General features: G+C 48.2%; 1 protein-coding gene across 30 annotated transcripts in view; it reads right to left on the bottom strand.

The window, feature by feature from the left end:
• Window positions 1–25,772, bottom strand: part of MAPT (microtubule associated protein tau) — a 53,549-nt gene that overhangs the window by 7,514 nt on the left and 20,263 nt on the right. For 4 of the 30 annotated variants that reach the window (XR_005932941.1, XM_030021459.1, XM_030021462.2 and 1 more), the window contains exons 2-13: window positions 22,341–22,429; window positions 20,858–20,944; window positions 19,331–19,417; window positions 17,633–17,698; window positions 13,550–14,464; window positions 10,931–10,986; window positions 9,534–9,713; window positions 8,160–8,292; window positions 7,463–7,513; window positions 6,738–7,003; window positions 3,318–3,410; window positions 3,078–3,170 (exon numbers count right to left, since the gene is read on the bottom strand). Coding sequence is in view for 29 of the 30 variants with exons in the window: in XM_030021459.1 (XP_029877319.1) it covers window positions 3,078–3,170; window positions 3,318–3,410; window positions 6,738–7,003; window positions 7,463–7,513; window positions 8,160–8,292; window positions 9,534–9,713; window positions 10,931–10,986; window positions 13,550–14,464; window positions 17,633–17,698; window positions 19,331–19,417; window positions 20,858–20,944; window positions 22,341–22,413 (2,100 nt within the window). In the remaining variant the exon portion in view is untranslated. Of the gene's footprint in view, window positions 1–3,077; window positions 3,230–3,317; window positions 3,411–6,737; window positions 7,004–7,462; window positions 7,514–8,159; window positions 8,293–9,533; window positions 9,714–10,930; window positions 10,987–13,549; window positions 14,465–17,632; window positions 17,699–19,330; window positions 19,418–20,857; window positions 20,945–22,340; window positions 22,430–24,700; window positions 24,727–25,772 lie in introns of those variants that run through there. The other 26 variants (XM_030021468.1, XM_030021469.2, XM_030021460.2 and 23 more) reach the window with 25 other exon arrangements.

The raw sequence follows: 25,772 nt of genomic DNA, 5'->3' as shown, positions 1-25,772 counted from the left end.
TGTTTTACCCGTTATGTCTCTGAACATGGGCTCCAGCAATTCCACTTAAACCACCCCATTCAAAGACCAGCCACGGCACTGTGGCATGCCTGGGCGTGGGGCCGGCGGCCTCTTGTGCACGGACAACTGGGTTACACGAGACGCACACACAAGGAACAGTTAATGTGGAGCTGTTTAGTGGTTACGTTAGCAGTTAAACACCACACTGGAAAACACCAATGACTGGAGAGGTCTGGGACCATCAGGCATGTCAGAGACAGCAAACCACAGCACGTACACACCAGCTACATCAAGAGCAGGAGACAAGGGGGTGAGAAAACATCCCCATACCCCCAGAAGTTACCTTGGACCCTGGTTTTGGACTCACACCTGTGTGTGAATCAGCTATTGCTGTAGTTAGTTGGGCTGTGCAGGAGAAATCCACCATCAACACCTCAAGGTTGGTTCCTACTCACTGGGATGTGTCTGGCTCTCAGTAACAGCCTGGATTACAAGGGGAGCATATGCTGCTCTCTGTGTTTTCACAAAGCACCACGGTGGGCGTGCTGCTCTTACAAACCTCGGGAAGGATGTGCCAGCACCAAAGGGACCTTTGCAGAGGAGCTGACTCTTCAAAGCAGCGAGGCAGCCTCCGGACCAATGTGGCCGAAAGCCAGCACAAAGGATTCACCGTAGCCACTGCTCTCCATCGCACCTAAGCACCCTGTGCTAACTCAAAAGTCCTGGGGTGAAGGCGCATCCTTCAGTTCTCACGTTGGCCCCGTGTCCACTGGCCCCATCACCCTCAGAGCTAGGTGCTGGACCGTGGTTGTGCACACCTCTGAGAAACACTCCACCCTCCATCATCCAGCCAGGAAAAGGAGGGGGGGAACAGAGGCTCAGTGCCATCGTCCCACCAGCACAGAGCCAGAGCACCGTGCGTGCTGGCCTGCCTTGTCTCCGATGCTCACGCATACCAAAAGGCACATTTGACAGAGTGGAGACAGAGAGAGGGGAGAAAAGCAGCCCTAGGGTCTGGGAGCACATTGCAGACACAGACATGAAGACAGCATTGGGGAAAGTTCACACATTTAATGCACTGGGCAGGAGGAGCACTAGATTCAGTCAGAAGGCAGGAAACAGACCCCAAAGGGACAGCTGGCACCTTTCTAATCCCAGCCGTAACCCTGAAGGGTCTTGTAAGCAATTCGGGCACCACTGGGACCTGGAACTGAAAGACCTCCCATTTCCAGAGCAAGCAATCAGCAATTGAAACACTTTCTGCTCTCATTCCAGTTCCCTTTTTTTACAGACAGGACTCCATTAACCCCTACCATCCTGCTGGGGAGCAGAGAAGGCTCCTCCCCATTTTAGCAAGAAAGGAAAAGGGGCACAGAGTTGCTTGCCTGGGAAACCAGTGCCAGAGACCTGGGGATCCCACCTCTCAGCTTCAGCAATGCTTAGGTCAACTTTTGCCTCATGCATCACCTTGTCAGAGCATCCACTGGCTTAAAAAAAAAGATACGAACCCCAGGTTACTGTAGCAACAGTTATTCCTCTTGAAGCAGCAATGGCTGGGCAGGCAGTCACTGCTGACAGCGTCGTGGAGGATTAAGACATGACGGCCATCGAAACCCAGTAGTCTTTTGTTGCCCCTCTACTGGAGGAGCCCCAAGGCACAGCTCTGCCGCCAGGACAGCCTATGCAGCCATGCTCTGGCCACGTCAGCACATGGCTTTGCTCCGAGCGCCCGCACCCAGAGCTAAGCTGCTGCTTTCCGTGTCAACACAGCCAGGCAGCGATCACACGATTTTCACTGCTGGCAGAGCCTGAGGAGGGATGACAACCTCCATCCAAAAATCCAGATAATTCTTAACCCACTGCAGCCACTGCAGCTGCAAACGCTTGCCCACGGTGTGAGCTCTCAGTGGAGAAAAGGATGAGCTCACCACCCTGTGCTGAAGCTAATTACCAGCCACAGCACAGATGATTCGTGACGAACACTAACTCCTGGCATAACAAGTGGCCCACCATGCACCAGGCAGTCCAGCTGGTGCAGGACCCTGGGATAAGAAAGAGCAGAACAAGCATGGAACCTGCTTCACAGAGGTCTGACCTCCGCAAAGCAGCTCCTCTGGCTCATTAAATAAATGCAGAATGACATCAAATTTAAGACGGAGGTTGCAAACCCAGTTATGTCCCAATGCTTATGTGCCAAGCCCTCTGCAATGCTCAGTTTCTCAGGGAGGGCATCCACAGAGATCAAAAACAGCACAAAGAAAATCCATCAGGAACATCTGAGAGGCATCAGATAGCTTCCACAGATGGCCACAGACCAGGCAACCACAGACCCTGGGTTCCACTGTTTGGGGCCTCAGTGATGCACCTTCCTTGGTCCGTCAGCTTTCCTGGACCCAAACTCTGTCTCCAGAGAGACTGGTGTAAATCCGCCAACCTCTGTGGAGATTCTCCAGGTTTCTGGCACAGTAACTGAAAACTGAGTCCGGCTATTTATCTGGGAATGGCTGGAAATGCCAGCATTCAAATCAATTAACTCAATATTACTTTAGGCTCAGCCTCCATGGGCACTGCCAGACACATTTCATTAGCAAGGAGAAGCTTAATATTTGCATGGATCATACTTGCCTGATGGGAATGGGCAGGAACCTGCGCTTTCACATGTTATGCAGAGTCATGTGCAATGTAGCAGTACATTAAGCAACGAGGACTGTGTTTGCTTATAAATCTACCCATCTACTGCATCAGCAACTACGTCACTGTCTGCTAGAGGCCACCCATCCTGCAGACAATGAGGCATTAAGCCTTCCAGGTAGTGTAAAACCGTCGAGTTACCAGGATGTTTTGTAACAGACATGGTTTCTACACAGGTCAGTTAGTTCTGTCCATGACAGGCATGTACAGGACTTGTTAGGGTTCATCTAACCATGTCTTTTGGGTTAATGGGGTTAAATGACAGCACGTCACCAATCGCTATCTGACAGCAGAGTCGCTGCAGATAGCATTGGCAATTTAGTGTATACAACATGCCACTAATAATAAGGATTATTACAGTGCATTCAAAGTGTGAAGGTACTCACACTGCCTCCTCCTGGGATGTGTTTGATATTATCCTTTGAGCCACACCTGGATTGAACGCTGCTAAAGTCCAACTTCTTATTAACAATCTGCACCTTTGGTAGCCAGAAAAGAGTCATTGCACGTCACCAATAGCTATCTGACGGCAGGGTCGCTGCAGATAGCATTGGTGGTTTAGTGTATACAACATGCCACTTATAATAAGAACTATTACAGTGCATTCAAAGTGTGAAGGTACTCACACTGCCTCCTCCTGGGATGTGTTTGATATTATCCTTTGAGCCACACTTGGATTGAACGCTGCTAAAGTCCAGCTTCTTATTAATAATCTGCACCTTTGGTAGCCAGAAAAGAGTGTGAAAAACAACATGACCATCTGCAGCTTGACCATGCGTTATATCACTAAAACCAGGAACCTGCCTTCCAGCGTCAAGAGCAAAGCAGAACCTCTGGCTTGCTGCATAGATTTGTCTACTCATGGGTTGGAAACTGAAGATGGAGGTGGGCAGGTTATACAGATTGGATATGCCTGGCTAGCAAAGCAGCCATGGTTTCCAGGCCAGAAACACTAGCAAAAAAGCCAGCTCACCCCATTTTCTTCCACTGAACAAAACAGGGAACTTGCTGGGCAGCAAACATGCTGGAAGCCACCAGTGTTCTGAGACTCAGCTTCAGCAGAGCCAGTGGAAGGAGGAAGGATAGAGCTGAGAGAAAAATGCCTGCTCAGCTCCATCTCTTGTGCCGGGCAGAACATCCCCTCTCTAGGACAGAGATACGTGGCCTCATGTTTCAGCAGCTTGAAGCATGCAGCTTCAGCAAACTGGGCAAATGGGTTGGGGCAGCAGGCTGGAGAGCAAGAGTTGCACGGTCTGGGAGAGAACACCTGAGCTCTGTACTGTGCAGGGCTCAAACTCCCTCTGCAGTTACAAAGGGAAAAAGCAAATGCTGCCAGGGATGCAGTCCAATGCCTGCAGTTTTCTTAACTCCTGTATAGATGAGATGAAAGGGGCAGCACAGACCAACCCCAAAGGCAGCTGCTCTGCTGCATATTCCTAATGCCATCTCAGGTGGGGGAGAGGCTGGAAATGGCTTGGTGCCACAGGGGAACCACATACCATGCTCACTTCACCTTCCAGTCCCAAAGCCTGCCTGCCTTCTCTGCCACACACAGATTTTTGTACTAATGAAGCTGTTTCCATTTAGGGCTTCTTTTCCCTATTTGGGTTTTAGAAGGGCAGCTATGCTGGAGTGACCCCACACATAGGAACAGCTATTCAAGACAACACAAAGATGAAGATAGTCCCTGCTCCTTCCCCTACACGGACTGGAGTGGCTTTACAGCCCACACAAATATAAACCAGAGGTGAATGTAGGTAAAAACTAGCAGGCACTCAGGCTTACACTCCCTCAGGAGAAAGCCTGTCTGAAGCACAATCCTCACGAAAGCGAAAGAGACACAGCATCCTGCAAGAGAGCAGCATCACATCACACTGCACATGCAGTCCTTGGATGACAACGTCCACAAAGCTGGCTGAGCAGGGAACCCTGCCCTCCATTTCAACATGTCCCCTGCCTGCTGCTGCAAGGAGAGCTCCTCTCTATCTATACCCTGGTCCTTTAGCATGAGAAGCACCAAGGCTGACGTGTCTCCAGCGTTGTTTTCCAAGTTCATATCAATTAATCCTGCAAATCAGGACCCAGTTCTGCTAGACCAGGCTTTCCCAGAGCAGTATTCAGTGATCCAGCAACAATAGAAGTGCTCAGACAATGCAGAAATACTGGAAGAGAAGTGGCCTGGCTGACTCCTTGTGTGTGTGCCCCATGTACCTTTGCTTCCCTAGGCTGGGGGTCTGAAATCTGTGTGGAGAGCAGGCTCCAGACCCATCTTCTGGCCACCCTAAAATCAAACTTGTGGGATCAGCCCGTTCTGCTCCAGCTGCAACCATTCGGCTAAGAGCAGGCTCGTGTCCTACAGAATCCCCAGCAGAGCATCCAGCCATTCTTCCCTGCAAAGAGCAGTGAATTGTCCCAAATTCAGCTGTTCTTACTCTTTCAGTGACAACAATAAACATGTTGCCTGACAGAGAAAAAAACAACTCCTAAAAGCTGGATTTAAAAGAACGAGCAATTTAACCGATTTACAGTAAACGAAAGGGTTCCTTCTAAAATCCCTGAAGAAGAGTGTTCTGTGGGGACAGCAGGAAAAACTTAGGCCTTGTGCTAAGCAGGCAGGAGGGCTGAGGCCCCGGGACATGGGCAGCTGGAGGGACACATGACCAATGGCCAGAGCAGCCCTGCCCAGGCTCCAGAGCCCCCCTGGATTGTAGTACAAAGCAAAATGTGCATTGTCCACTAAATCGCCAGCCCTGGCAAAAAATGCACATAAGGAAATGTAAAGCACGCTGCTATTTAAGATGGTGAAGGGAAGCCATCTCAAAGCCTCCCCCCATGCCAAAGTTGAACATTCAGATCCACGTAGTTACCTAGTCGCACAAAATGGCATGCACCACACTTGGGGAAGATTTGTTAGGGCTCTGTTGCATTAGCAGCCGCAGAGCAAGGTCTGCAAGGCAGAGTTCCCCTCGGGGCAGGCAAGCACAAGCACACAGAGACTCCTGACTGCACCAGCCATCAGATGTGCAGTTCTGTCATTTAAAATCTGTATAGGAGCCACCAGGCCTTCACCAGTCAAAGGAACCAGATGCTTTCACATCTCCACCCACACAGCAAGGAGGATTTTATAAAAGCCTCAGGACATGGCCACACAGTGGAACGCAGCAGTACAGAGAGGCTCAGATGGGTGCTGAGCAGCCAATACCACAGCTGTAGCCGTGTAACCGCACACTGCTGCTCTTGGGGCTGCATGGATGAATTAGCTCACGTCACTCCTTCACCCAAACTCTCCTCTGCTGGACTTGCAAAATTTAACCCGAGGCCCTCGTTCCCAAGCACCTGGAGCATGGAGTTCACTTTGTTGCTTGTGAAACAGCCTCTCTGGGAGTGAAAAGTACTAGTGGTTGAAAGGATAATAGTGCCACCAGTTCTGGCCTTGCCACACCGCATCATATAGCAAGACAGCGCCTGATTGCAGAATGCAATCCAAAACCTTGCAACGGAGTTGGATCCAAAATCCCAACGTTCTCAAAAATGTGCCGAGCCTGGGACCCTCACAGGGAGGAGACCATCCTGTCTGCTCGCTAATGAAGAAATGGAGGCAGCATTGAAAGGACTGCTCCAGATCACACAGTATAGGATTCAGAAACACAACCCTGATCCTGCGACTCTTTAGGGCTGCAGGTCACAATTTGCTCTCCCTAACTGGACACCACAAGGGAATGTCATTCTCCTAGCAGCCAGTCCATACGTTGACCTACCACCCCATGAAAGCCACATCACAAGTTCTCTGCAGTCCTCTCTGCAGGACAGCTTTACTGCACTAAGCCAGGCAAACAATTTCAGGACAAGCACCCAACCCAATCAACCCAAAAAACTTTAAAATCAGAATCAGGCTGGAGATCAGCTGAAGCTTGGCTGCCCACTGCTGTATCTCTGGCCCCAGCTGGGCTGCTGCTGCTCCAGGGAGGGCTCTCCCCTCCCAGATGCAGTGTCAAGCACCCAATGTCCCTACAGACAGGCTCCTGGAAAGCAGAGTCCACATTTACCTTGCCACCTCCAGGCTGGTGCTTCAGGTTTTCAGTTGAGCCAATTTTGGACTTCACATTTTTCAGATCAGGCATGGGTGCGGCTGACGGCTGGATGCGGCTCTTGGCAGAAGCAGGAGATTTCGGTGGTGTGCGAACCACTGCCACCTTCTTGGGCTCCCTGGCTGGTGGGGTGGGCAGAGAGGGAGTGCGGGAACGGCTGCCTGGAGTCCCGGGGGAGCCGGGACTGCTGTAACCGCTTCTGTCTCCAGACTTTGGCTGCTCACCTGAAGTTTGCAGACAGAGGGAGGCAAGCTCAGGATAAGCAATCTGGGTACGCAATCCCTTCCCCACTCACTGCCTGCCTTTATGGGGTTGATCTGCCTGGTCCCAGGGCCCACCCGCTACTCCTAGTGCAGACCATCAGTAGGGGGGAGATGGCTGCACTTTCTTCTACTTCATTTTGAAGTGAAAACTGTGATTAAGGCAATTTCCTAATATCTCAGAAGGAAGATGGTCTTCATTGTCTGCATCATTGGTAAGACTCCCCACCCGAGCGTGACATTAGCATGCATGACAAATTACAGACAAAAGACACTCAAACGAAAGCGCTTTTGTATTAGAAATTTGGAAGCATTTTTACAAAATTATTTTATGTAATTAAATAAGGCTGATCACTGAGCAGCTTAGAACTGTCCCCAGTTTGAAAAGAAATGGAAGAAGAAAAGAAAACCCTTAAACATCACCTTTCTCAGACTTTGCTGCTGCAGGAGGTGGTTTTTTCTGCTCCTTTCTGCCTGTTTAATGAATGACAAAGATGCTTAAACATAATAAAGCTGGAAATTTAATTGATTTAAGGTTTTATGCAGCTCTGGTTAAGTATGAAAAATATATATATTCAGTGAAATGCACCATTTTAATAGAAATTCACAATGCCTGATGCTTTCTGGGGGTTTCTTCTCTGAGAATAATGGGCTAATCTCCATTCCTGCAATCGAAGAATTGATCCTCTTGCCCCTGGTCTTTGTGAAGTATTGCCAAGAGAAAAGGAATAGATGGATTAAAAAAATGGAGGTGCCTAAATCTTCCAAACTGGAGGAAATCCCAAAGTGATAAAGCAACTGCTGTCTCCTACACACCGGCAACTATATGAACAGACCAGATAAAGCAGCATCCAGAAAGGCTCACTTCAGAGGAATTGTCCCTAGCTCTGCACCCACAGCCCTGTGACAAGGCTGAGCAGCTCTGAATCACCACGCAGACCTCAGCCTGCTGGCTGTGCCCATGCTTAGCGCTGTGCATGACCCCAGCCTGCACTGGGGCAAATCTGTTCACTACCCCCACATAATTGCATGGACAGCCTGGGAGCACCACAAAAGCAGAGCCTCTAGAGTCAGAGACACCATGGGAAGGCAGCAGCATGCTGCTGTCACCATCACTTACCGGAGCTGGGAGGCGTCTTGGGGGCCGTGGGCGTCTTTGCCGGGATGCGCGTGGCATTGGTCGAGTTCCTCTGAGCCTGCCCAGCTGCAGATCGCGGCGTGGCCGTCTTCGTGCCACCTCTCATCTCCGGGCCCTGGGGACGCAAAGGGGAAAGGCTGATGTAGGGGAGATCTGCCCAGGGATGGGCTATCACCCCTCATAGATCAGAGCCACATGAGACCCTCCTGCTTCCTAGCCTGACAGCCCGCAGGAGCTCCCACGGGTTTCCCCACATGCAGGCATCTGCGATGTGCCCGTTCACACCCTGTCTCCCATCACAGCGCCTGGCACAACCGCTGCACTTGTGGGCTGGCAGAGTAGCTGTGCCGTTCCCCCATCTAAGCTCTTAGCTTCAGCTACATTATTCACCGCACACTCAGACCTGGTTAACAAGTATGTTCAACTCCTTTGTCTGTTCTCTAAATTTCATTGTTTTGTTTCCCCTGTCCTGCTAAAATTTTGTACCGAAGAAAAATAAATTCATTGACTAGACTAGAGGCTCTATTCAGGAGTACAGTGCCAGACTCCAAACAGAGAGAAGCACCTCCTTTATCCTCACCTGTAATACACTATGGTAACATGTACATAATCTGTAATGGCATGTAAATAGCAATATGCTATTTATTGCCTTCTGACCCTGCAGAAAAGCCTCCCCAAATCTATCACTTTCTAATGCTGGTCTGTTTACAAAAGCTTATGAAAAACATGCAAGGGACAATTTACAAGCTGACTGGTCCCAAGGCAGCAGGGAACCAGAGCAGAGCCATCGCAATCCCTATCACAGTGAAACCCTATACCATTGTCCGTGACCTGAAATCTCTACTCTTTCCCTCACCAAGGGTGTATTTGTATGCCTAAAGAAACTCCAAGCTACTTTTTACATTGCAGAATAAGCCACGGATGTGTGTGCATCTCCTATTCTCTGCGTAGCACCTGGCAGATCTGGCTCCAGCATATTTCAAATGCATCTGCTGTTTACAGCCAACACACCCATAAAACATAGCATAAAGCTGCAAAACAACAAAGAGCATGAAAAGACCATAAAGGGACCTGGAGATGCCTCTGGGACACCAGGTAACACCCTGCAGCAATGAGATATTTTTGCTGTAACACAGAGCAAGAGGCCTACATGCTGGTGAGACAGACCCAGTTGCTTCAAACACCAAAACTGGAGCCAAGTCTGGCCATGGCCACTGGAAGGTGAAGGGGAAGCACATCCCACCCTCTCCGCTAAATGAGAGACTGCCCAGCCAAGTACTATCCATCAGACCTGTTGGGAATGCCTTAAAGTATTCCCCAAGGCAGCTTTGCCTCTCTCACATCTCATTTCCTTACCTTGGCTTTCGTTTCTTGCATTCCTGTACTGCCAGGTCGGGATGTGACAGAAGAGACTCGTTTAGAGGTGGAAGCAGGGCTGGTGGGTGTTTTCGAAGGGGTTGTGCTAGAGGAGGTGTGTCGTTGGGGGGGGATGGAGGGTCTATCGCCTGGGGGTTTGGCAGTGGAAGGTGAGGATTTCTTAAACATGGAAACAAAATAAAATTGGAACAAAATAAAATCAGTATGGGAGGGAAACAAAAGGGGATCACCAACATTAAATAGGATTAGAAGGTGCAATACAGAACTGGGTGTGGGACAGGCGATGGCTGTTACTGCCCTCTCCCTGCAGCACAGAGCTGGGCAAGAGCTACAGGGTCCCATGGCTGCACCAGCAAGTATGGGATACCTAAGCTCTGTTCCTCCCACAGGGTGCAACAACACCCAAGCCCCTTCCTGGGGAAAGTGCCACCCTGTGACAGCCTGCCCTTGCCACTGCCCTCCACACCAGTGGCACATTTTACCATCTGAACTGCTCTATTTACTCCCAAACTCTCTATGTGCTCCACTGGCAAAGATGGTGCAGGTACAGCAATATCAACACCAGCATTTCTGGGAGATGAATATGACCGCTCCCAGGTCTCTCAACCCGCTCGTACCTGCTTTGTCAATAATGGATCACTGGTTTTTATCTAGATGATTGCTTGCTATCATGTCAAAAGCCAGGCCTGATACAACCCTGCCAAACCTCCCTGGGGAAAGACCCGATTTCACATGGTTTGAAAACAATTATATTCCTCCCCTTTAATTTTCACCCACTAAATTGTCCATCAGCTTGTCCATTATCTCACCCAGGCCCTAGCCAGGCTAATGGCCAACTGAACTAAACCTCCTCCAAATTAGCAGTGTGACAGATATCTTTAAACTTCTGGAATTTACCCATTATTAAACTCTTGTTCCTCACCCAGAACACAGCATCTGAAAGGCCTAGATTATTTAATTTTTTTAATTACATGTCTTGCTTTTTTCACTGTTATGCTGCTTGTCCCCAATACAGCCCAATGCACTTTTGAGTTTGCTTTTGCACCGGTTTGCCCCAGCAAAGCCAGCTGTATGCTTTCCGGTCTCAGGCTGAGAAAATTATTTCTCTAACCACCCACCCACCCCCATGAGCCACATGTTTGTTTTAGATTTGGTTCGCTTTCTCGCCCTCAAAGATCACCATGGATTGCACCATCCAAACCGGGGTGAGGGAAGGAAAAATAAAACCACTTTTGAAGGACAGATGGAAGAATGGAAGATAATGGCAAGGTTTCCTAAGAGGCACAACCACCATCCAGGAGAGCAGGAGAGGGAATCAGGAACATGCACAGCATGTAGTGAGTTGATGTTACCTCTGGTTTTGTTTTTTAGCTTACCTTCGGTTTCTTTTCCTCAGCTTCAGTCCCTTCCTTGTCTTTGCTGTCAATACGACCTGACAAATGGAAACACACAGACTTACATTTCTTGGGACTGGTCAGCAAACTCTGGAGAGATGATAATGCCTGAGCTACAGCAACATGCATGCTGGGTGGGTGTTCCATATTCCTGCTCTCCTTTAAATTAAATACTATTCTTAGAAATATTACAAAGTCACTCATTTCTTGCAGAAATAGTTCCACATCATAAACACATTCTTTCTGGGTTAACAGATTATCCTGTGCACAGGCAACAGTGCATTAGTCATCACTGGAGCATCAGACACACGCAACAAAGTTTGCATGAGACTATTTTGCCCAGATTTGCGCTCAGTTCCAGTAGCATCTGTTCAGTTTAGGACAGAACAGCTCTCTTCAACCCCAAACACGAGTCTCCCTCTCTAAAACACCCATTGGTTCTACCAATCATATAAATAAAAACTAAAATTGAAGAATGCCCCAATCCTAACAGCACCAGGTCGCCCATGATCTCATTTAAAGTTGTTGTTCAGTGTGTTAGCTTTGCAAAGCATTTTTATACTTGGCTGTTGTTAATTCCCATCTCTCCTGACACACTGCTTTCTGCCTCCCCAGCAGACAGTCTGCATTTGATCTGGGTCAGACCCTGCAGGGTCTTAAGGTTTTAGCTGTTGTCCTACTTGATTTGTATCAAGCTTACAGTGACTCTGACAATATTTCAGTGTTTTGTCCCATTAGTCTACAAGCACAACAGACTGCAGTATTGCTAATTAGGAGACTAGAAACAGGGAGAAAGTAACGTTTGTACTGTAAGGCACTCCAAACAAAGCCCCTTTTCCCCATCTTCAGCTAATTCCACCCTAATCTGGGAGGAAAAGCTGCTGATATTCTCCCCAGTGTTTTGGAAATTTGTCCTGGGAGGTCAGCCCTTTCCTAGTGACATGAACAGTGTTGTTAATCCAGCACTGACCCATCCCAGCAGCCACTCCCAGAGCTGCTGGATGCACTACTCTTCCCAAATTCAGTTAAACTGCAGACTGGAGAAACGCTGGAGCTGACCAGCCACAAAGTATCTCTGCCTTTGAAGGAAAAGATCATTAAATAATTAAAGAAATTCCTCCCATTGAATCAGAAACTGGTAGATTCTGGGCAATGTATCCCCACCCCGCCATCGTTTTCAGGCTCTGATGCACGCGATAGCAAGCCATGCCAATGCCCTGCAGCACATGTGCGAAGCTTCCCGCTGGCTTATTAGGTAGTGAACAACAAGAAATATGTTATGAGCTTTAGCTCCAATGGAAAAAGCTACATCAACAATTTCTTCATGAACCCTGCGCAGCAAAGAGCATACTCTCTCTGCTGCAAACCAGAGCAGGATTTCCAGGCTAATGGAAGCACCCAGCTTTTGTGATGCAGCACTGGGGTGAAAGGAAGAGCTTCCCCCAGGCCAGGCCCTGGACAGCCAGAGCTGAGGTACAACATGGTGAGAGACCATCGGGTTTTAACGTGTGTCCTGCTGCCCCAGCTTATTAACACAAGTCACTGCAAAACCTGCATTTGGCCACTGAAGCAGGGGCCCTAGCGACACCCCTCTGACCCCTAGTAAAGGTGGAAAATAGCTCTTGGAGAAAGAAAAGGTCTAAGAGCTCCTCTGTTGGCAGGGATGCTCGTGCATTCAGCGGTGACCTCAGACCTTCACCCAAGACAGCCAAGACTGAGATTGCTGCATGAACAGGGCAGCTCCAGGGTCTGACTGCCCTTCCAGCCTAGCCTAGCCTAGAGACACACACACTGTTAGATGCACCCAAGAGCTAGGCCTCCACACACACAGGCAGCTCCCGCAGAACACCCCAAAATACAGCCATTGCGTTGGACCACCCAGGGACACATCATCCAGAACTGGGATCAGAGCAGGATGCTTTGTAAGAGCATCGGACATGCCCTGCAGTGGGCAAAGGTCCAGCTAGCTGTAGACCTTGCCTCCCACAGCAGTCAGTAGTGGACATTTAACAGAAAAGTACAAGAAACAGGAGCAATGTGGGGCCTTTTCCATGGTTAGACCTGCCATCTCACTTGTCTTTTTCCTCCTCCCTCCTCTTTAAAAAAGCCAATACAAAGAGTTATTGGACCGGACAGTGGACACATGCAAACCAGATGGCACGTGTCTTGCTGGAACAAGCTGCAGCGTGCGCCGGGTCAGCCCCACTCCAACATGCCAGAACAACGTCCATCCGGTCTTCATCTTCTCTGGGAAGGTGCCAGGTGTGAGTTAAGGTGCCCACCCCACAGATCCAAGGAAATCAAAACAAAAACAGGTGAACAAAGCATGATCGGGGACACGCCAGCACCATGCAAGGGACGCAAAACCGAAGCGTAAGGGTCTGGCAAGTATGCCAGGACAACCAGGATTAAACTAAAGAGGGAAGGAGGGGGAGGGAGAAGCAGCAGCACTTTGTAGATCAGTTCACAGCAAAGGTCCAGGCCATTTCCCAAGCAGCAGGATTCGAGAGGTGGCAGCAAGCTGAAGTACTGGTTCAGGCAGCCTTGTCGTGAGCAAGCCACCGGCAATGTGAGCTCAGGGCAGGCAAACGTTGCACACACCTTTTAGGAGAGGGACACGACTGACAGCTTTATCTGCAACATGAGCACAGGGTTTCTTCTTGGGTGTCCGGCGTCCTCCTGTATCCGGCACAGCCTCTTCCAAAGGACCATCTTTGTCTTCCATGTCGTCTTTTAACTCAACAGGGAGTTTGGCTGTTTCTAGCAAGGGTCTAGAATCTTCTCCCTCCCTGGGTTCAGCTTCTTTCTCGGAGATGATTTCAGAAGGCTCTGGTGGGGTGACATGTGTGTCTTCTTCCCCCTTCAATGGCTGTCTCCTCTCCTCTTGGTCCTCTCCTGCTTTATGTGATTCAGTTTCAACAAGAATTGCCTTCCTTGGGATGTCTCTGAGAACATCTTTGGACTCGTTTTCTTCAAAGGCATATTCTTCAAGAGCTTTCTTGGCTGTTGCTGGACACAAGCCCATTTCAGGTTCTGATGAAACGTGTTTTCCCACCAGGGAAAGCAAATCCTGTTCAGAAGTTTCATCAATATCACGGTCCTCATCTCTTTCCCGTCCACTAGCATCTTCTTTTAATGGAGCTCTGGTATATAAAGGAGATGGCCCATCTTTAATATGGGAGTCATCTGTGCCACCTGCTCCTACCAACCCCTCAGTGCGCACATCACGACCTAGCTCTGTTCCCAGTGCTGGATCCACACCAATGCCTTCTCTGCCTTGATGATCCCACAACTCATTGTTGCCTTCAGATGCTCTGGAGTCTTGGTACATATCCAGGGGTATTGGGATGGTGACCTCGATTCTGGTAGGAGCTGCCGTTGTAGCCTTCGTTTCATGCGACAGAAGAGGCTGCTGAAGAACGCCAGCTACCTGCTTTGTGGGCTGGCTTTCTCTTTTTATTGCATCTCCCACACGCTCCTGAGGGCCAGGTTGTAGCTTTGGAGAGCTTGGCTCCCCTGAAGTTGAAGGCGCAGAGTACGAAGCATGGGCAAACAATTAGCACAGGCATGTCAAATAAGTAGTCAGACATGTAATGCTGAAGAGAGACTAAGGATTTCTACTATCAATCTAGAGGAAAAAAGCAAGTCCCACATCATCCCATTGAACAGACAACTCACTTCTATAGTGGCTTTTGCCTTTAAAGAAACTCTGATCCCCATAGGAATCAGGAACAGTGACAGCCACAGCGGGTGGGAGACCAGACTCCTCCCTGGACCTCGTCTCAGAGGTGGCTGCGGTATCCCAGGCAGGTGCCATAAAGGCCAACATCTGCCACACCTGTGGTATATGAGCTGGTTTAGCTATAGAGGTTTTCAGAAGCCAAGAATACACCCATTTTCTAATCTACCACCACCACTGGACCATCAGTCTGCTAGTCAGTGACCACCTCTTCTTGCCTCAAGGGCCCAAACAAGACAGGCCAGACACCGTCCCCTCCTTCACGGGCTTACAAAATCCCTACAGTCTTCTCCTCCCTTGCAGGAAATGTTCATGCAGACATGGCACCAGTTACATCCTCCCAGAGCTCAAACCATCTCTGCTTTGTTCTCCAGATCATTTCTATTGCTAATGAGCTTGGGGAAGAGCACTCCTACGTCTCCTCTATTATTGCTGTGTATTTCAACGGCCAGTGGAGCAGAGAGCCTCAGTGGAAAGGACTCTAAGTAAAATAGCCACAGCAATTTTGGACTGTGCACCCACTCAGGCTAATCAGAGCTCCAGCACTGCTGCCACCATTTGGGCAGAATGTGACATTTAAAACCCAAAACTGAAGGTCTCAGAGACACAGATCTCTTTTTTTTTTTTTTTTTGGGGGGGGGGGGGTTGTAAAAGAGAGAATTCTGTTCTACCGCTGATCTCATGCATGACACAGTCCTTAACAATTTCACCCAACAATTGCTGCATTAAGCCATATATTCTAGTTGAGCTGGAGCTTTTCTGTTAGAAATTCATTCAACTGAAGCAAAGATGCACTGAGCAATGGAGAATTCACCCTGAACATAGGTAAATTGCTTTAAAGTCAACTGCCCTAGTAAGAATGTGCATCTTATATTATGAATTTGTCCAGTTTCAAATACTCTTTGGTCTTTTTCAGCATTGATCAGGTAAACTAAAGAGCCTAGATCATAGCACTTCAGTACTGACATTTCTATTGTTGCTTTGTCAGATTAACAAACAAGATTAAAATAAGAAAAGAAGTCAAGACTGACTCAGTCTTTTATCAGTGTTCTCCCCATTCTAAGAGAATATAATGGTTAAGTGAAACTACCACACAAAGATCTCCGAAATTGTGGTTTAAGAGAAATCTTAAATTGGCACCTACTGGCAGGTAATATTTGAAATGTGGCGTCAAGAAACACCTTTTATAACCACAGGGATTTGAAGGGTGTTTATGCAGTAGCCAGCAGACTGTCCTGGCTCATTTCTTCTGCAAACAAACAGCATGACCATTAATGACTGCTGGTTCAGAGATGGGGACAGTCAGTTCATTAGCTGTACTTCCATATTCCAGGACCCGTCGGGGGTTCTGAGGCAACCCTGCAGCACAAGGTCAAGAGCTGGCAGAATGCCAGCAGAGCGAAAACTGCAAATCAGAAGACTCTTCTCCACCTGAGATTCCAAAGGCATTTTAACACGCTCCATCTTCACTGCAAAGATCATTTTTTCAAATCCCACAACACAAAAAATGAAGGTAGCTAGTAACAAGATATCCAAGACTCTGTGTATTGATAATCGTATTTTCCTCTGAATCTAAGAGAACTATTAAAAGGAAGCAGCGCATTATCACAAGTCCACTTTCAGAGAAGTAACAATTTACATAAGAACCTAGAAATGTCAAATATAGGTTATATCAGAGCTCCAGCTAGCTGTATGTCCCTATATCTGACAGCTGAAAGATCCCAGGACAGTACAGAAAGGTCTTATTAAAAATCTGTGAGAAACAGCAACTAGAACCAGACTGAACAGGGCAGACAGAAGAGAGAACTTCATCCCCCTCCTGCTAACAGTCTTGATTTCTTTTTTGTAGTGGCACCACTACTTTAAATACAGAAGAGTTGCCAGTCCAAGAACCACTGGACAGGCAAGCAAAGGTTTTATTTTAACTGCAGGGAGTGGACTGTACATAAACTGTGCTCATCTGTGTGTGGAAAGCAAGGACGACCTGAATTCTGCCCTGAACTGAGAAGGCAAAGACCTATTTAATTCTTTAAAAGACATGGATGTCTGTAAATGCACTAATGCAGCCATGAAGAGGAAAGACACTGCCCAAGCAACTGGAAGAATTTGTTATGTCTACTGCACAGAAAACTACCTTACAAAATGGGGTGTAAGTAAGATTTTAAACAGCGCAACAGATTAGCGCTGTGGTGTATTAGTGCTAGCAAGACAGCAATATCAAAGTGAGTTTGAACCCATAAGTCTGCCCCATTGGGCACAGAATTAAGCTAGCACTGGGTGCTTTGGGAAAATCCCATCCTTAAGTTTTTCACCAAGTCTGAACTGAACAGAGTCAAGAGAGGCTTTCCACCTAGCCAAGAGGTCCTTGGATAATTTCTTGGCTCATCTGAGCAGACGCACAATCAATGCTCTATAAACACTCACTGGCCACCATGCCTGGCTTTGTCAGTCACATTCCCTAAGACTGGGATGAGAAAAAACACCCTTAAAGTCAGGGCATCAGTGAGTAGGTTTGAGACATGTTTTATGCTACAAAGAGACACAGTAATTAGAGTTAAACAATTCACTTATTTCATGTGTGACATGCAGGGCCCAAAACTGACTCTGTTCAATGCTGAGCAGTTCCTCCTGGCTAACTCCACCATTCTGGCTCTGTTTATTACCTTTTCTAGCCTGGAGGATGCCCTGTTTTCCAACTGGACAAACAAGCATCAGGGCTTCAGCCATCTGAGAGAGAAATTTGGTGCATGAAAAGCTGCAGTTCCCCGAAATGAGTATGTTGGAACATTCAAAGCATGTATGACCTTCCCCTGTCAGGGAGAACTGCACAATTGCTTGTACAGTACAGAGCATTTGCATTACAGAAGAAAACTCCCAAGCCACTAGCAACCAGCCACACATGTGGGCAGCAATAACTGGACCCCAGTGACAGATGATTCACTAACCTTGAGCGGCATCTCCTGCAGCGTGGTCCTCCAGGTTGGGTGTGGCTCCTATGCCTGCCTCTTCAGCTGGTCCCAGTTCAGAGAAAGAACAGGAAAAACATGATCAAAACAAGAATTAAGTTTAAGCATGCGTCTGGAGAATTTATTTACCTCCCTGCTGATTCTGCCCATCAGCACTGTATTATAAGCAGGGCAGTATCAGAAAGGCAATCAACCCACACCGACGATGGTTCTAGGTGGTTCTATTCAGCCTGTGCTGTACCAGGCTGGAGACCACTTCACCAACTCGCACATCCTGGGTAGCAGGTTAGTACAAGCTCCTTCAGGCAGAGGTGCAGAAAGCTGTTAAGGAGCAGGGAAACTTGTGGATTTATATCCCCTCTTCTACCCCCACCTAGTGTTTACATCGCCGGCAGCACTCACATGCATGTCTCTTACCTGAGCTCCTCCTTCTTGGTGCCTTACTACCTAGCTTACTGTAACAAACTCTGCCAAGACTATTTAACACCAGTGAATCTGAATCTGATATAAATCTGACACTTCAGGAATACTGGTACATTAGAGAAGTGCAACATTCTTCACAGCAATGATGGTTTGTCTCTATCAGAATTTTTTCAATTTATTATATGACTACTTTCAAACTGGCTTAATCAATTATATTTGTATGTCACAGTTCTACTATCTAGGACTTTCTCTGTTTTTCCCATTTTTTTCCAAACAATTCAGGACACACTGCTTCTTCCTGGCTCCCTGGTACAGTCAGATCTTGATCCAGAGACTGCACATCCTTGCTAGCAGGCGAGGATGAAACACTCTGCGTTTCAGCCCAGGGCTCCACCAGCAGCCTGGGTACTGGATGCAGGATAGGCAATCTGGCTGCCCGAGGGAGTGTGCTGTGGGTTTGTTTCAGTGTTTGGCATTGGCAGAAGCCCATTTCCACCCATTACCTTTCTCAGGTCCAGCCTGAAGCTTCCAGAAAAATCCAGTGGCTACCGCACAGGGGACACATACTCATTTTTCACATACAGACCTGACTCTCCCAGGAGCTCCTGCCCTCTTGCACACACACAGCACTGCTGCAGCTCACTCCCTTCTTACTCTGCCTCTGAAAGACCCCCATCCCTCCCTGGAAAACCAGGCCCAGGTGCAGTGATTCCCCACAGAGCATTCAGGCTGAATTAGCCACTTCACTTCCTCTGCATTATCCTTAAAACATGCCGGCAGCCACAGAACTGCTGCAGTGGCCTGGTTTTCACCTGACGCTTCAAAGACAACCGCATGGGCTGGGCTGAGCGAGAGCACCAGTGAGACAAGCAGCAAGGTCCTGCGGTGACCGCCTTGCCTTGCCAGCAAAGCCGGGCTGCTGGCAGAGGGGCAGAGATGATCGGGATCTGCAGGTAAGCGCTTAGCCTGGAGATGGGAGGCGAAGCCACCACAGAGACACCAGATAGAAAGACTGTCAGATGCGGAGCTGAGAAAGAGAGAAGAAAAGGCTGCGAGTTTCCCTCAGGATGGGGAAAGCAAGAGGACAATTGTAAGCTAGGAATTATTTCTGCAGGCCGTGGAGAAGAAAGAAGCACACATCAGGAGCAAAGCATGCCTGCGAGAGGTTTTGCAGTGTTATTGTTACGCACTAACCAGTCCAGCTCTCTGCTCTGTCTGCATCAAGAGATTAAACTGCACCTTGGTCTCCCTCACCTGTGGTTCCTTCTGGGATCTCCCCGTGCTGTTCGACACCACCCTGATCCTCGTGGTCTCCTTCCTCCACTAAAGGTGCTGTGGCATCTGAAAAACAACGCAGCTTTCACATAGCCATTGAGTGGCAAAACCCTGTGGAGGCCAGGACATGCCTGAAGAACTTTTTTCTCAGAAAAGCACCTGACTCCCTTCCTTGAGCCAGTGCTTGTGGAGGGAGACAACCAAGCATGACATAGCAAAGACAGTATTGCAGGGACACCATGAGGTGTCCCCTGTGCCACACAAACCACACATCTCCAGGATACTCCTTATGCAGCTGAAGGCTTTACCATAAACACTGTCTGAAAATGCACAGCTAAAGACAGCCACTAGTGCCTGATCTGCATGCACAGCAGTGCTATCTGCATGGGGACATCATTGGTCTGGAGCAGGAAAGAACAGCTCCCATCAGATACCTTCATAAACCATCTGAGCACTGCAACTGCATCACACTCTGGGCAGCTCTGAGACAGATAGATACCTGGCTCCATCTACCAGAGGGATGTCTGCTCATCATGACAGTCTTGATCCAACAGGAAAGAGGGACAATATCCCCTTCTGCACCAGCCAAGTTTTACATACTGATTTCTTGAGCCACACACACAGGAACTGAGCTGTTTCACAGATGATCCATCAGCCCACACCTCCAGCGGGACAGGGCTGGAACTGGTCAGCACCTCTGTCCACCTTTCTTTTAGATAAATTCAAATGCCTGTCCCCCTTTATCTTTTAGATAAATTCAAACTAATGCCTTTACCTGAAGTCTCCAAGAGGCAGATACTTGGGATTAAAGCAGCCAGAGGAACACAAAGAGTGCAGTTAATTAAAATGGTGAACAAGTCTCTCTAGACCACTTTGGAATTAGATTCTTTCTACACGTGGCATTCAGATAACACTCCAGAGCAGCACAGACATGCCGAGTCCTACCGATATGACCTTTACGTCAGCACAAAGTTTTGTTTTGTGTATAGACTCTGCCCATCTCATCATTCCAGCATGAATCATGCTGTATTAATGAACATGTAAATGCAGAGGGGGCAAAAAAAGAGCTATGAGGTACAGCTAACTCCAAAAGGGAACACAGCAACCAGGATGTGCTGTTGGTATCCTGGGGGAGCACAACAATGCAAACCTCTGGCCCTGGGAGCACACAACATGGGATTGCTCCCAGCTGCACTGAATTAACAGGAGCTCGCAGTCACTGTGTAAAAAGCCTTCAGGAAACAAACCACAAGCAACTTCCTGAACTATAATAAACACTTCACCTTCTCTTGCCTTTCAACCCGCTCTCCACCTTTAAAGCTCATTATCTCATTCTGCAGAGTGGCAAACATCACTTGTGATGAGACTAATGAAGAGCATTTGTCCAAGAGTGCAGACACTCCTCCTGAGAAACCCCACCAGAACACAGCACGTCGAGTCTTTCGGCATGGTTTATCACGACCCCATCCATCATGGTTTCAAAGCAGTAAGTCAAAGAGCTCCCACCTTCCGTAGTTGGGGTGCTCTTAGCGTCAGATGTTTCAGAAACAGGCTCATCCGATCCATCATCGACTGGTATCTGAAGGGGATAGCCTGGAAAACATTCAAATACTTAGAACAAGTCCTTGGCTATGAATTATGGCCTGTGCATTCTGAACTCTGATTGCCCAGAGCCACAGCAGCAAGAAACTGTAATTGGAGAGTATAAAACACCTGAACTAATAAGCAAGCGAAGCGTGAAAATGCCAACCAAAAGCACCAGTGTCATCACCAAAAGGAACAAGCGGAAACCCATCAGCAAAAGAAAAGCCCAGTGAACCGGACAGCTAGAAACAGCAAAGCATGGCACAAGCAGGAAAGGAGATCTTAGCAACGTAAGCAGAAAAGATGTACAACTTCAGAGTCACTGTTGTCCTCTCTGCCATTTTTGGAGCCGTTAGCCTTCCTCCCAGAGCAGGCTGCTGAACACTTCCACGATGTGTTAATTCTAATAATTGCAAACCAGCAAGTCTTTGTAAAGGGCTTGGCGTAGCACATAACGTACTCTGCGAAGACTTGGTTGCAAAAGTCATCTTTTGGAAGAGCAGGGCAAGAGGCACAAGTCTCCTCTCTGCAAGGAGTCTGGGCAAATAAAACAAGGAGAACTGGAGAAAATGACTTGGAAAAGAAGATTCAAACTAGCATAAGCAAAATCCCTGGGAATCTGTGATGTGCGAAGTTGAGGCTACAAGCTTAGAGGAGCTACCGGACTGAAATGCATTACAGAACCCCGGATGAATGGATGCTATGGATTCTCCCCAGGACAGAGGCAATCCATTTATCTGGTGTAAGGTGTGTCCAAAGCACCTCAAGAAAAGAAAAGTAAGATGAAGTTTATATGGATATAGCCAGGAGTGAGTCCCACCAGGTTTGCTGGCATTATGTGGGTTTCCAAGTTCAATTGTGGAGCATGGTGGAATGAGAAAGGAAAGGCTTCTTGAGAAATGCAGGTCTGAAATATGGGGCGAAACAGTCTTGCATGGCCCCCACTCCCAGAGCTCTCTGTTCAGTTCCCCCCATCTCCCTGTGCAGGTGAGAAAAGCAGGCAGCAAGCAGCATCCTTGAGCTGTGTCTCCAAATAAAAGCAGTGCTGTACTTTTATAGCAAACTAAGGAGCAAACACAGAAACACATATTTGCAAAGCTGCAGCAATAAGATCATCACTAGTCTGGATACTAGGGGTTGTTCTGCTCTTGCTGGGCAATGATATTTAACAGCAGCATTCTCCTATGACTATGAACATCAGAAAATCTTGTGGGCTACCCACTGTCCACTGGCTGCAGCCAACTGATCCACGGTAACCTTCCAGACACACATACCACCTCCTCCTGGCCATCCCCAACGACCCTTCGCCCCCCTTGCACACTGGGCCTGCTCTCCCCACTTAGGTCATTCTCTCAGCAGTGGACAAGGCGGGTCCTTTACACCGTCTCCTCCTGGAGGTGCTCACCTGATGGGATGTGCTTCTCCTGGCCAGCTGCGTGATCTTCCATCACGGTGACGTCCTGACGCTGCTCCGCCATCTCTCAGCAAAGTTACCTAAAGAGGACAGTAAAAACAAACACCCATTAGGCAAAACCTGACACAACACACCTTCATCTAGAGCCCAGTTGGTGTGCTCCCATATACTGCTCCACGGGACAATTTTGGTTTGTCAGCCAAATTCCAGGAGCATTAAACATCCTATTGCAAAGCAATCAGCCAACAACAGCCAACCATCTTTTCAGCCACTGTAAGAAGATATCTACCTTGTTCCCTTTTCCTGATGAGCCCTGAAATTACACCATTGTGCTCAGGGAAGGTCACAGCTCAAGGTACATGTTACCTACTGGGTTTCACACCAGTGCTGAAAGTCCCCGGAGAATCTAATGTTAGTGCCTCCAAATCCACCAGGAGCATGTTTTGTCTGCAGTCATCAAATAGAGGAAGACAGCACCAAGGGAGTGCTAACATGCCAAATTGGGATCTAAAAGGGCTGCCCCAGCCAGACACCACGCTTCAGCAGAGCTGCACCAAGCTCTCAGCAGGTCATAGCAATCCACACTCAGAGGGCAGAAAAAATTCACCTATGGGCATGAGCCAAAAGGAAAACATGGATTTTGTATAAAGGACATATAAAGGAGCAAATGTTCCTTGTGAACAAAGGGAAAGTCTAATCATTCCTGCACAAGCAAAAGCATGTGCCAGTCACTGCATCCATCACAATAAGGATATAGGCAACTTCTGCCCAGCTGCAACATCAAAATTCCACAGGTATATATGATGTCCCAAGCAAAATGTTCATCCTGGTGCACACAGGACACTGCTTGGCCACCATTTTGTCACAGGTGATCACTGGGAGCAGCATGCTTAGTGCAGACGTACTTCTGCTGCTGCTCCAAACTCTGCATTTGCCAGTTTAATCAGTCTCTCAATAGAAGTGTCTGCTGGCAAGGTGTGATGCTGCTGCAGGAAGGGATGCCTTCTATTCTTGAGGATACACCCAGCAGGGATACACAGCTATAATGATACACTGATCATCATAAGTGCAATCCAAAAGTGACATACAGAGGTAAACCAGGACTCTCCAGAGATGGATTTGGACCAGGCACTCTTAGAGAAGAGGGTCTCACTTGGTTGTGGGTCTGAGAGGACAGCACAACAGCTGCTTAACCCTGAATCCTTCTTGCAGCACTCAGAAAACCAATACCATGGTATACAGAAAGGCGCAGTAAATAGGTGTGGACACTGAAGTGGAAGTAGAAAGCAGCTAAAATTCATGTTTATTTTTCCAACATGCATCCGTTCAAAAGGAAATGAAGTTGCCAACAAACTATCCACTTCTGTGAAGCAGGGACTGTGTTTCTCCTTATTCTCCATGCTGATTGGACAGACATTGCTTTTAGTTGACTTCCTAATAGCTGATATAATTACAGCCATTGACAGTGATTAATAACCAGCTATTAGTGTAATCGCACGTTTTCCATGACCATCAGGAGCAAATGAATCCAGCAATGAAGCTCAGGTTACCAGCAGTAAGGAAGCAAACTCACGTGGTTTTGTTTGCTGGCAATAAATTAACTGGATATATGGAACTACGCAAGAGAAACTCCAGTGCTAGTAACCAGATCTCTCACCCAGCTTTTTTTAAGCCTTAGCAAGTGACTATGCAATTTAATTTCTGCCTTAGACAGCTACAAAGCCATGTGACAGAACTGTACCAAGTAAGTTCGAGAACTTGCCCTGAAAGGAAATCACCCATAAAAATGGAAGTATAAAATAGGAAAGAATTAAGTACCTAATTTTTGCCCCAAAAATGGTGGGCCCTAATTATTTGGACATATGGCTGCCCTCCTCCCAGAGCTCAAAGGATCATATTGATTATATCCTGGTCTCATCTGGCCACCGCTTGATACTATTTACAGGTCTACCTAGCACTGAAATACTAAAATATAATGTTAACCTAGTGTACAGGACACAAAAGCAACTTGGGTATGAACATGAGTGTAAAATGACACACAATGTGCTGCTCGTGTGTGTGTGTGTGTGTGTGTGCGCGCGCATGTACAGAAGAGTGGACCTCTCTTGCCCCACATGCACACTGGGGACTGAGTACAGCAGTTCTTCCCATGCACTGCCCTGTCTGTTGGTAGGAAAACATGGACGGGAGAAGCAGTTCCTACCCCACTCACGACTAGTGATCCCTAACAGTCCTCTGAGCCCAGCTCAGTTCACTAAACATCTGTAGATCTTAACATCTTTGCTTCCCAACTGCAGACCCAGAGGCAAACCACTCACAAATCTGCTGCGCTAGATTTAAATGAGACTTACCGTTTCCTTATTCTGCCTCCTTTTCTCTCTTCCTCCCACCTGTTTTTTGGAGAAGAGCAGTTAGTGTCTCCCCCAATCTCCCTGGAAAGATACATTTAGTCCTTTCTTGCCTCTGGACAAGAATTTCCTGGGACACCATGCAGAGAGGACTCCTAGCTTGACAGCTAGTGAGCTCGCATACCCCACCGGAGGCTCATCTGCTGGCTCCATGGACAGCATCTGACACAGCCGAAGATCTTCCACTTTTCATCTGAATAGAGCATTTGGCATCTGTGCAACCCTGGCACAGCAGCAGTGAGCCATGATTCAGCAAAGGCCGGTGGATCTGCTGGCGGGCACGCGGGGCCGCCTGGCCGCAGGGCTGACTGTCGCCCCGCTTCCCACTGACCTGCCAGTGCCAGGGCTTTTCAGCACAAAGAAACGGCTGGGTGTTTTTCAGAGAAGCTGACGATCTTGCTATCTGTCTGAGCTTTGCAAGAAGGCCTTTAACACTGTCCTGCTCACAGCTGAGCAGAGACAGCTCCCGTTCCCACTGAGCTCCACGCATGGCAGGATTCAGCCGCCTCAGAGCTAAAGGACTGGAGATGGGCTCGGGAGGATGTAGCCATTAATTTTTCAGAGACAAGACAGAGCGAGCAGCCTTTTCTGTTACAAGATAAAAAGCACGACCAAAAGCCACAAAGATCCATCAAAAAACCACTCAATGGGACCCTGAGAGCACCTCAAACCTGGCTGCAGCTTACAAAACGCCCTGGACGCTCATTCATTTGGGGGCTAATGCCCGGTTTGCTAGGGCAAGCAGAAGCACCTCCCAGCAGATGAAGCACAGTGTCCTCCCGCTGTGTCTGCAGCACAGCAGGCAGAGAAGCAGAGTGACTCTGCGCCTGAGCCACTGACTGCAGCAGTCAGTGGTGGAGAAGAACAAAAACTCCTCAAACTGGCACAAGCCAAGGGGCAGGGCGGGGGATCCAGCTCCCACATGGTTCCCACAGCATCTTGCTTTTAGCTGAAGAAATGCCCACTCAACAGATGCCTTTCTCACAAGCGCTGCCCCTCCCGTGTGGCTTGGAAA

The sequence above is a fragment of the Aquila chrysaetos genome, chromosome 8 (genome assembly GCF_900496995.4).
Source record: "Aquila chrysaetos chrysaetos chromosome 8, bAquChr1.4, whole genome shotgun sequence".
Lineage (NCBI taxonomy): Eukaryota > Metazoa > Chordata > Aves > Accipitriformes > Accipitridae > Aquila > Aquila chrysaetos.
This window is presented reverse-complemented; position numbering and strand designations above follow the sequence as displayed.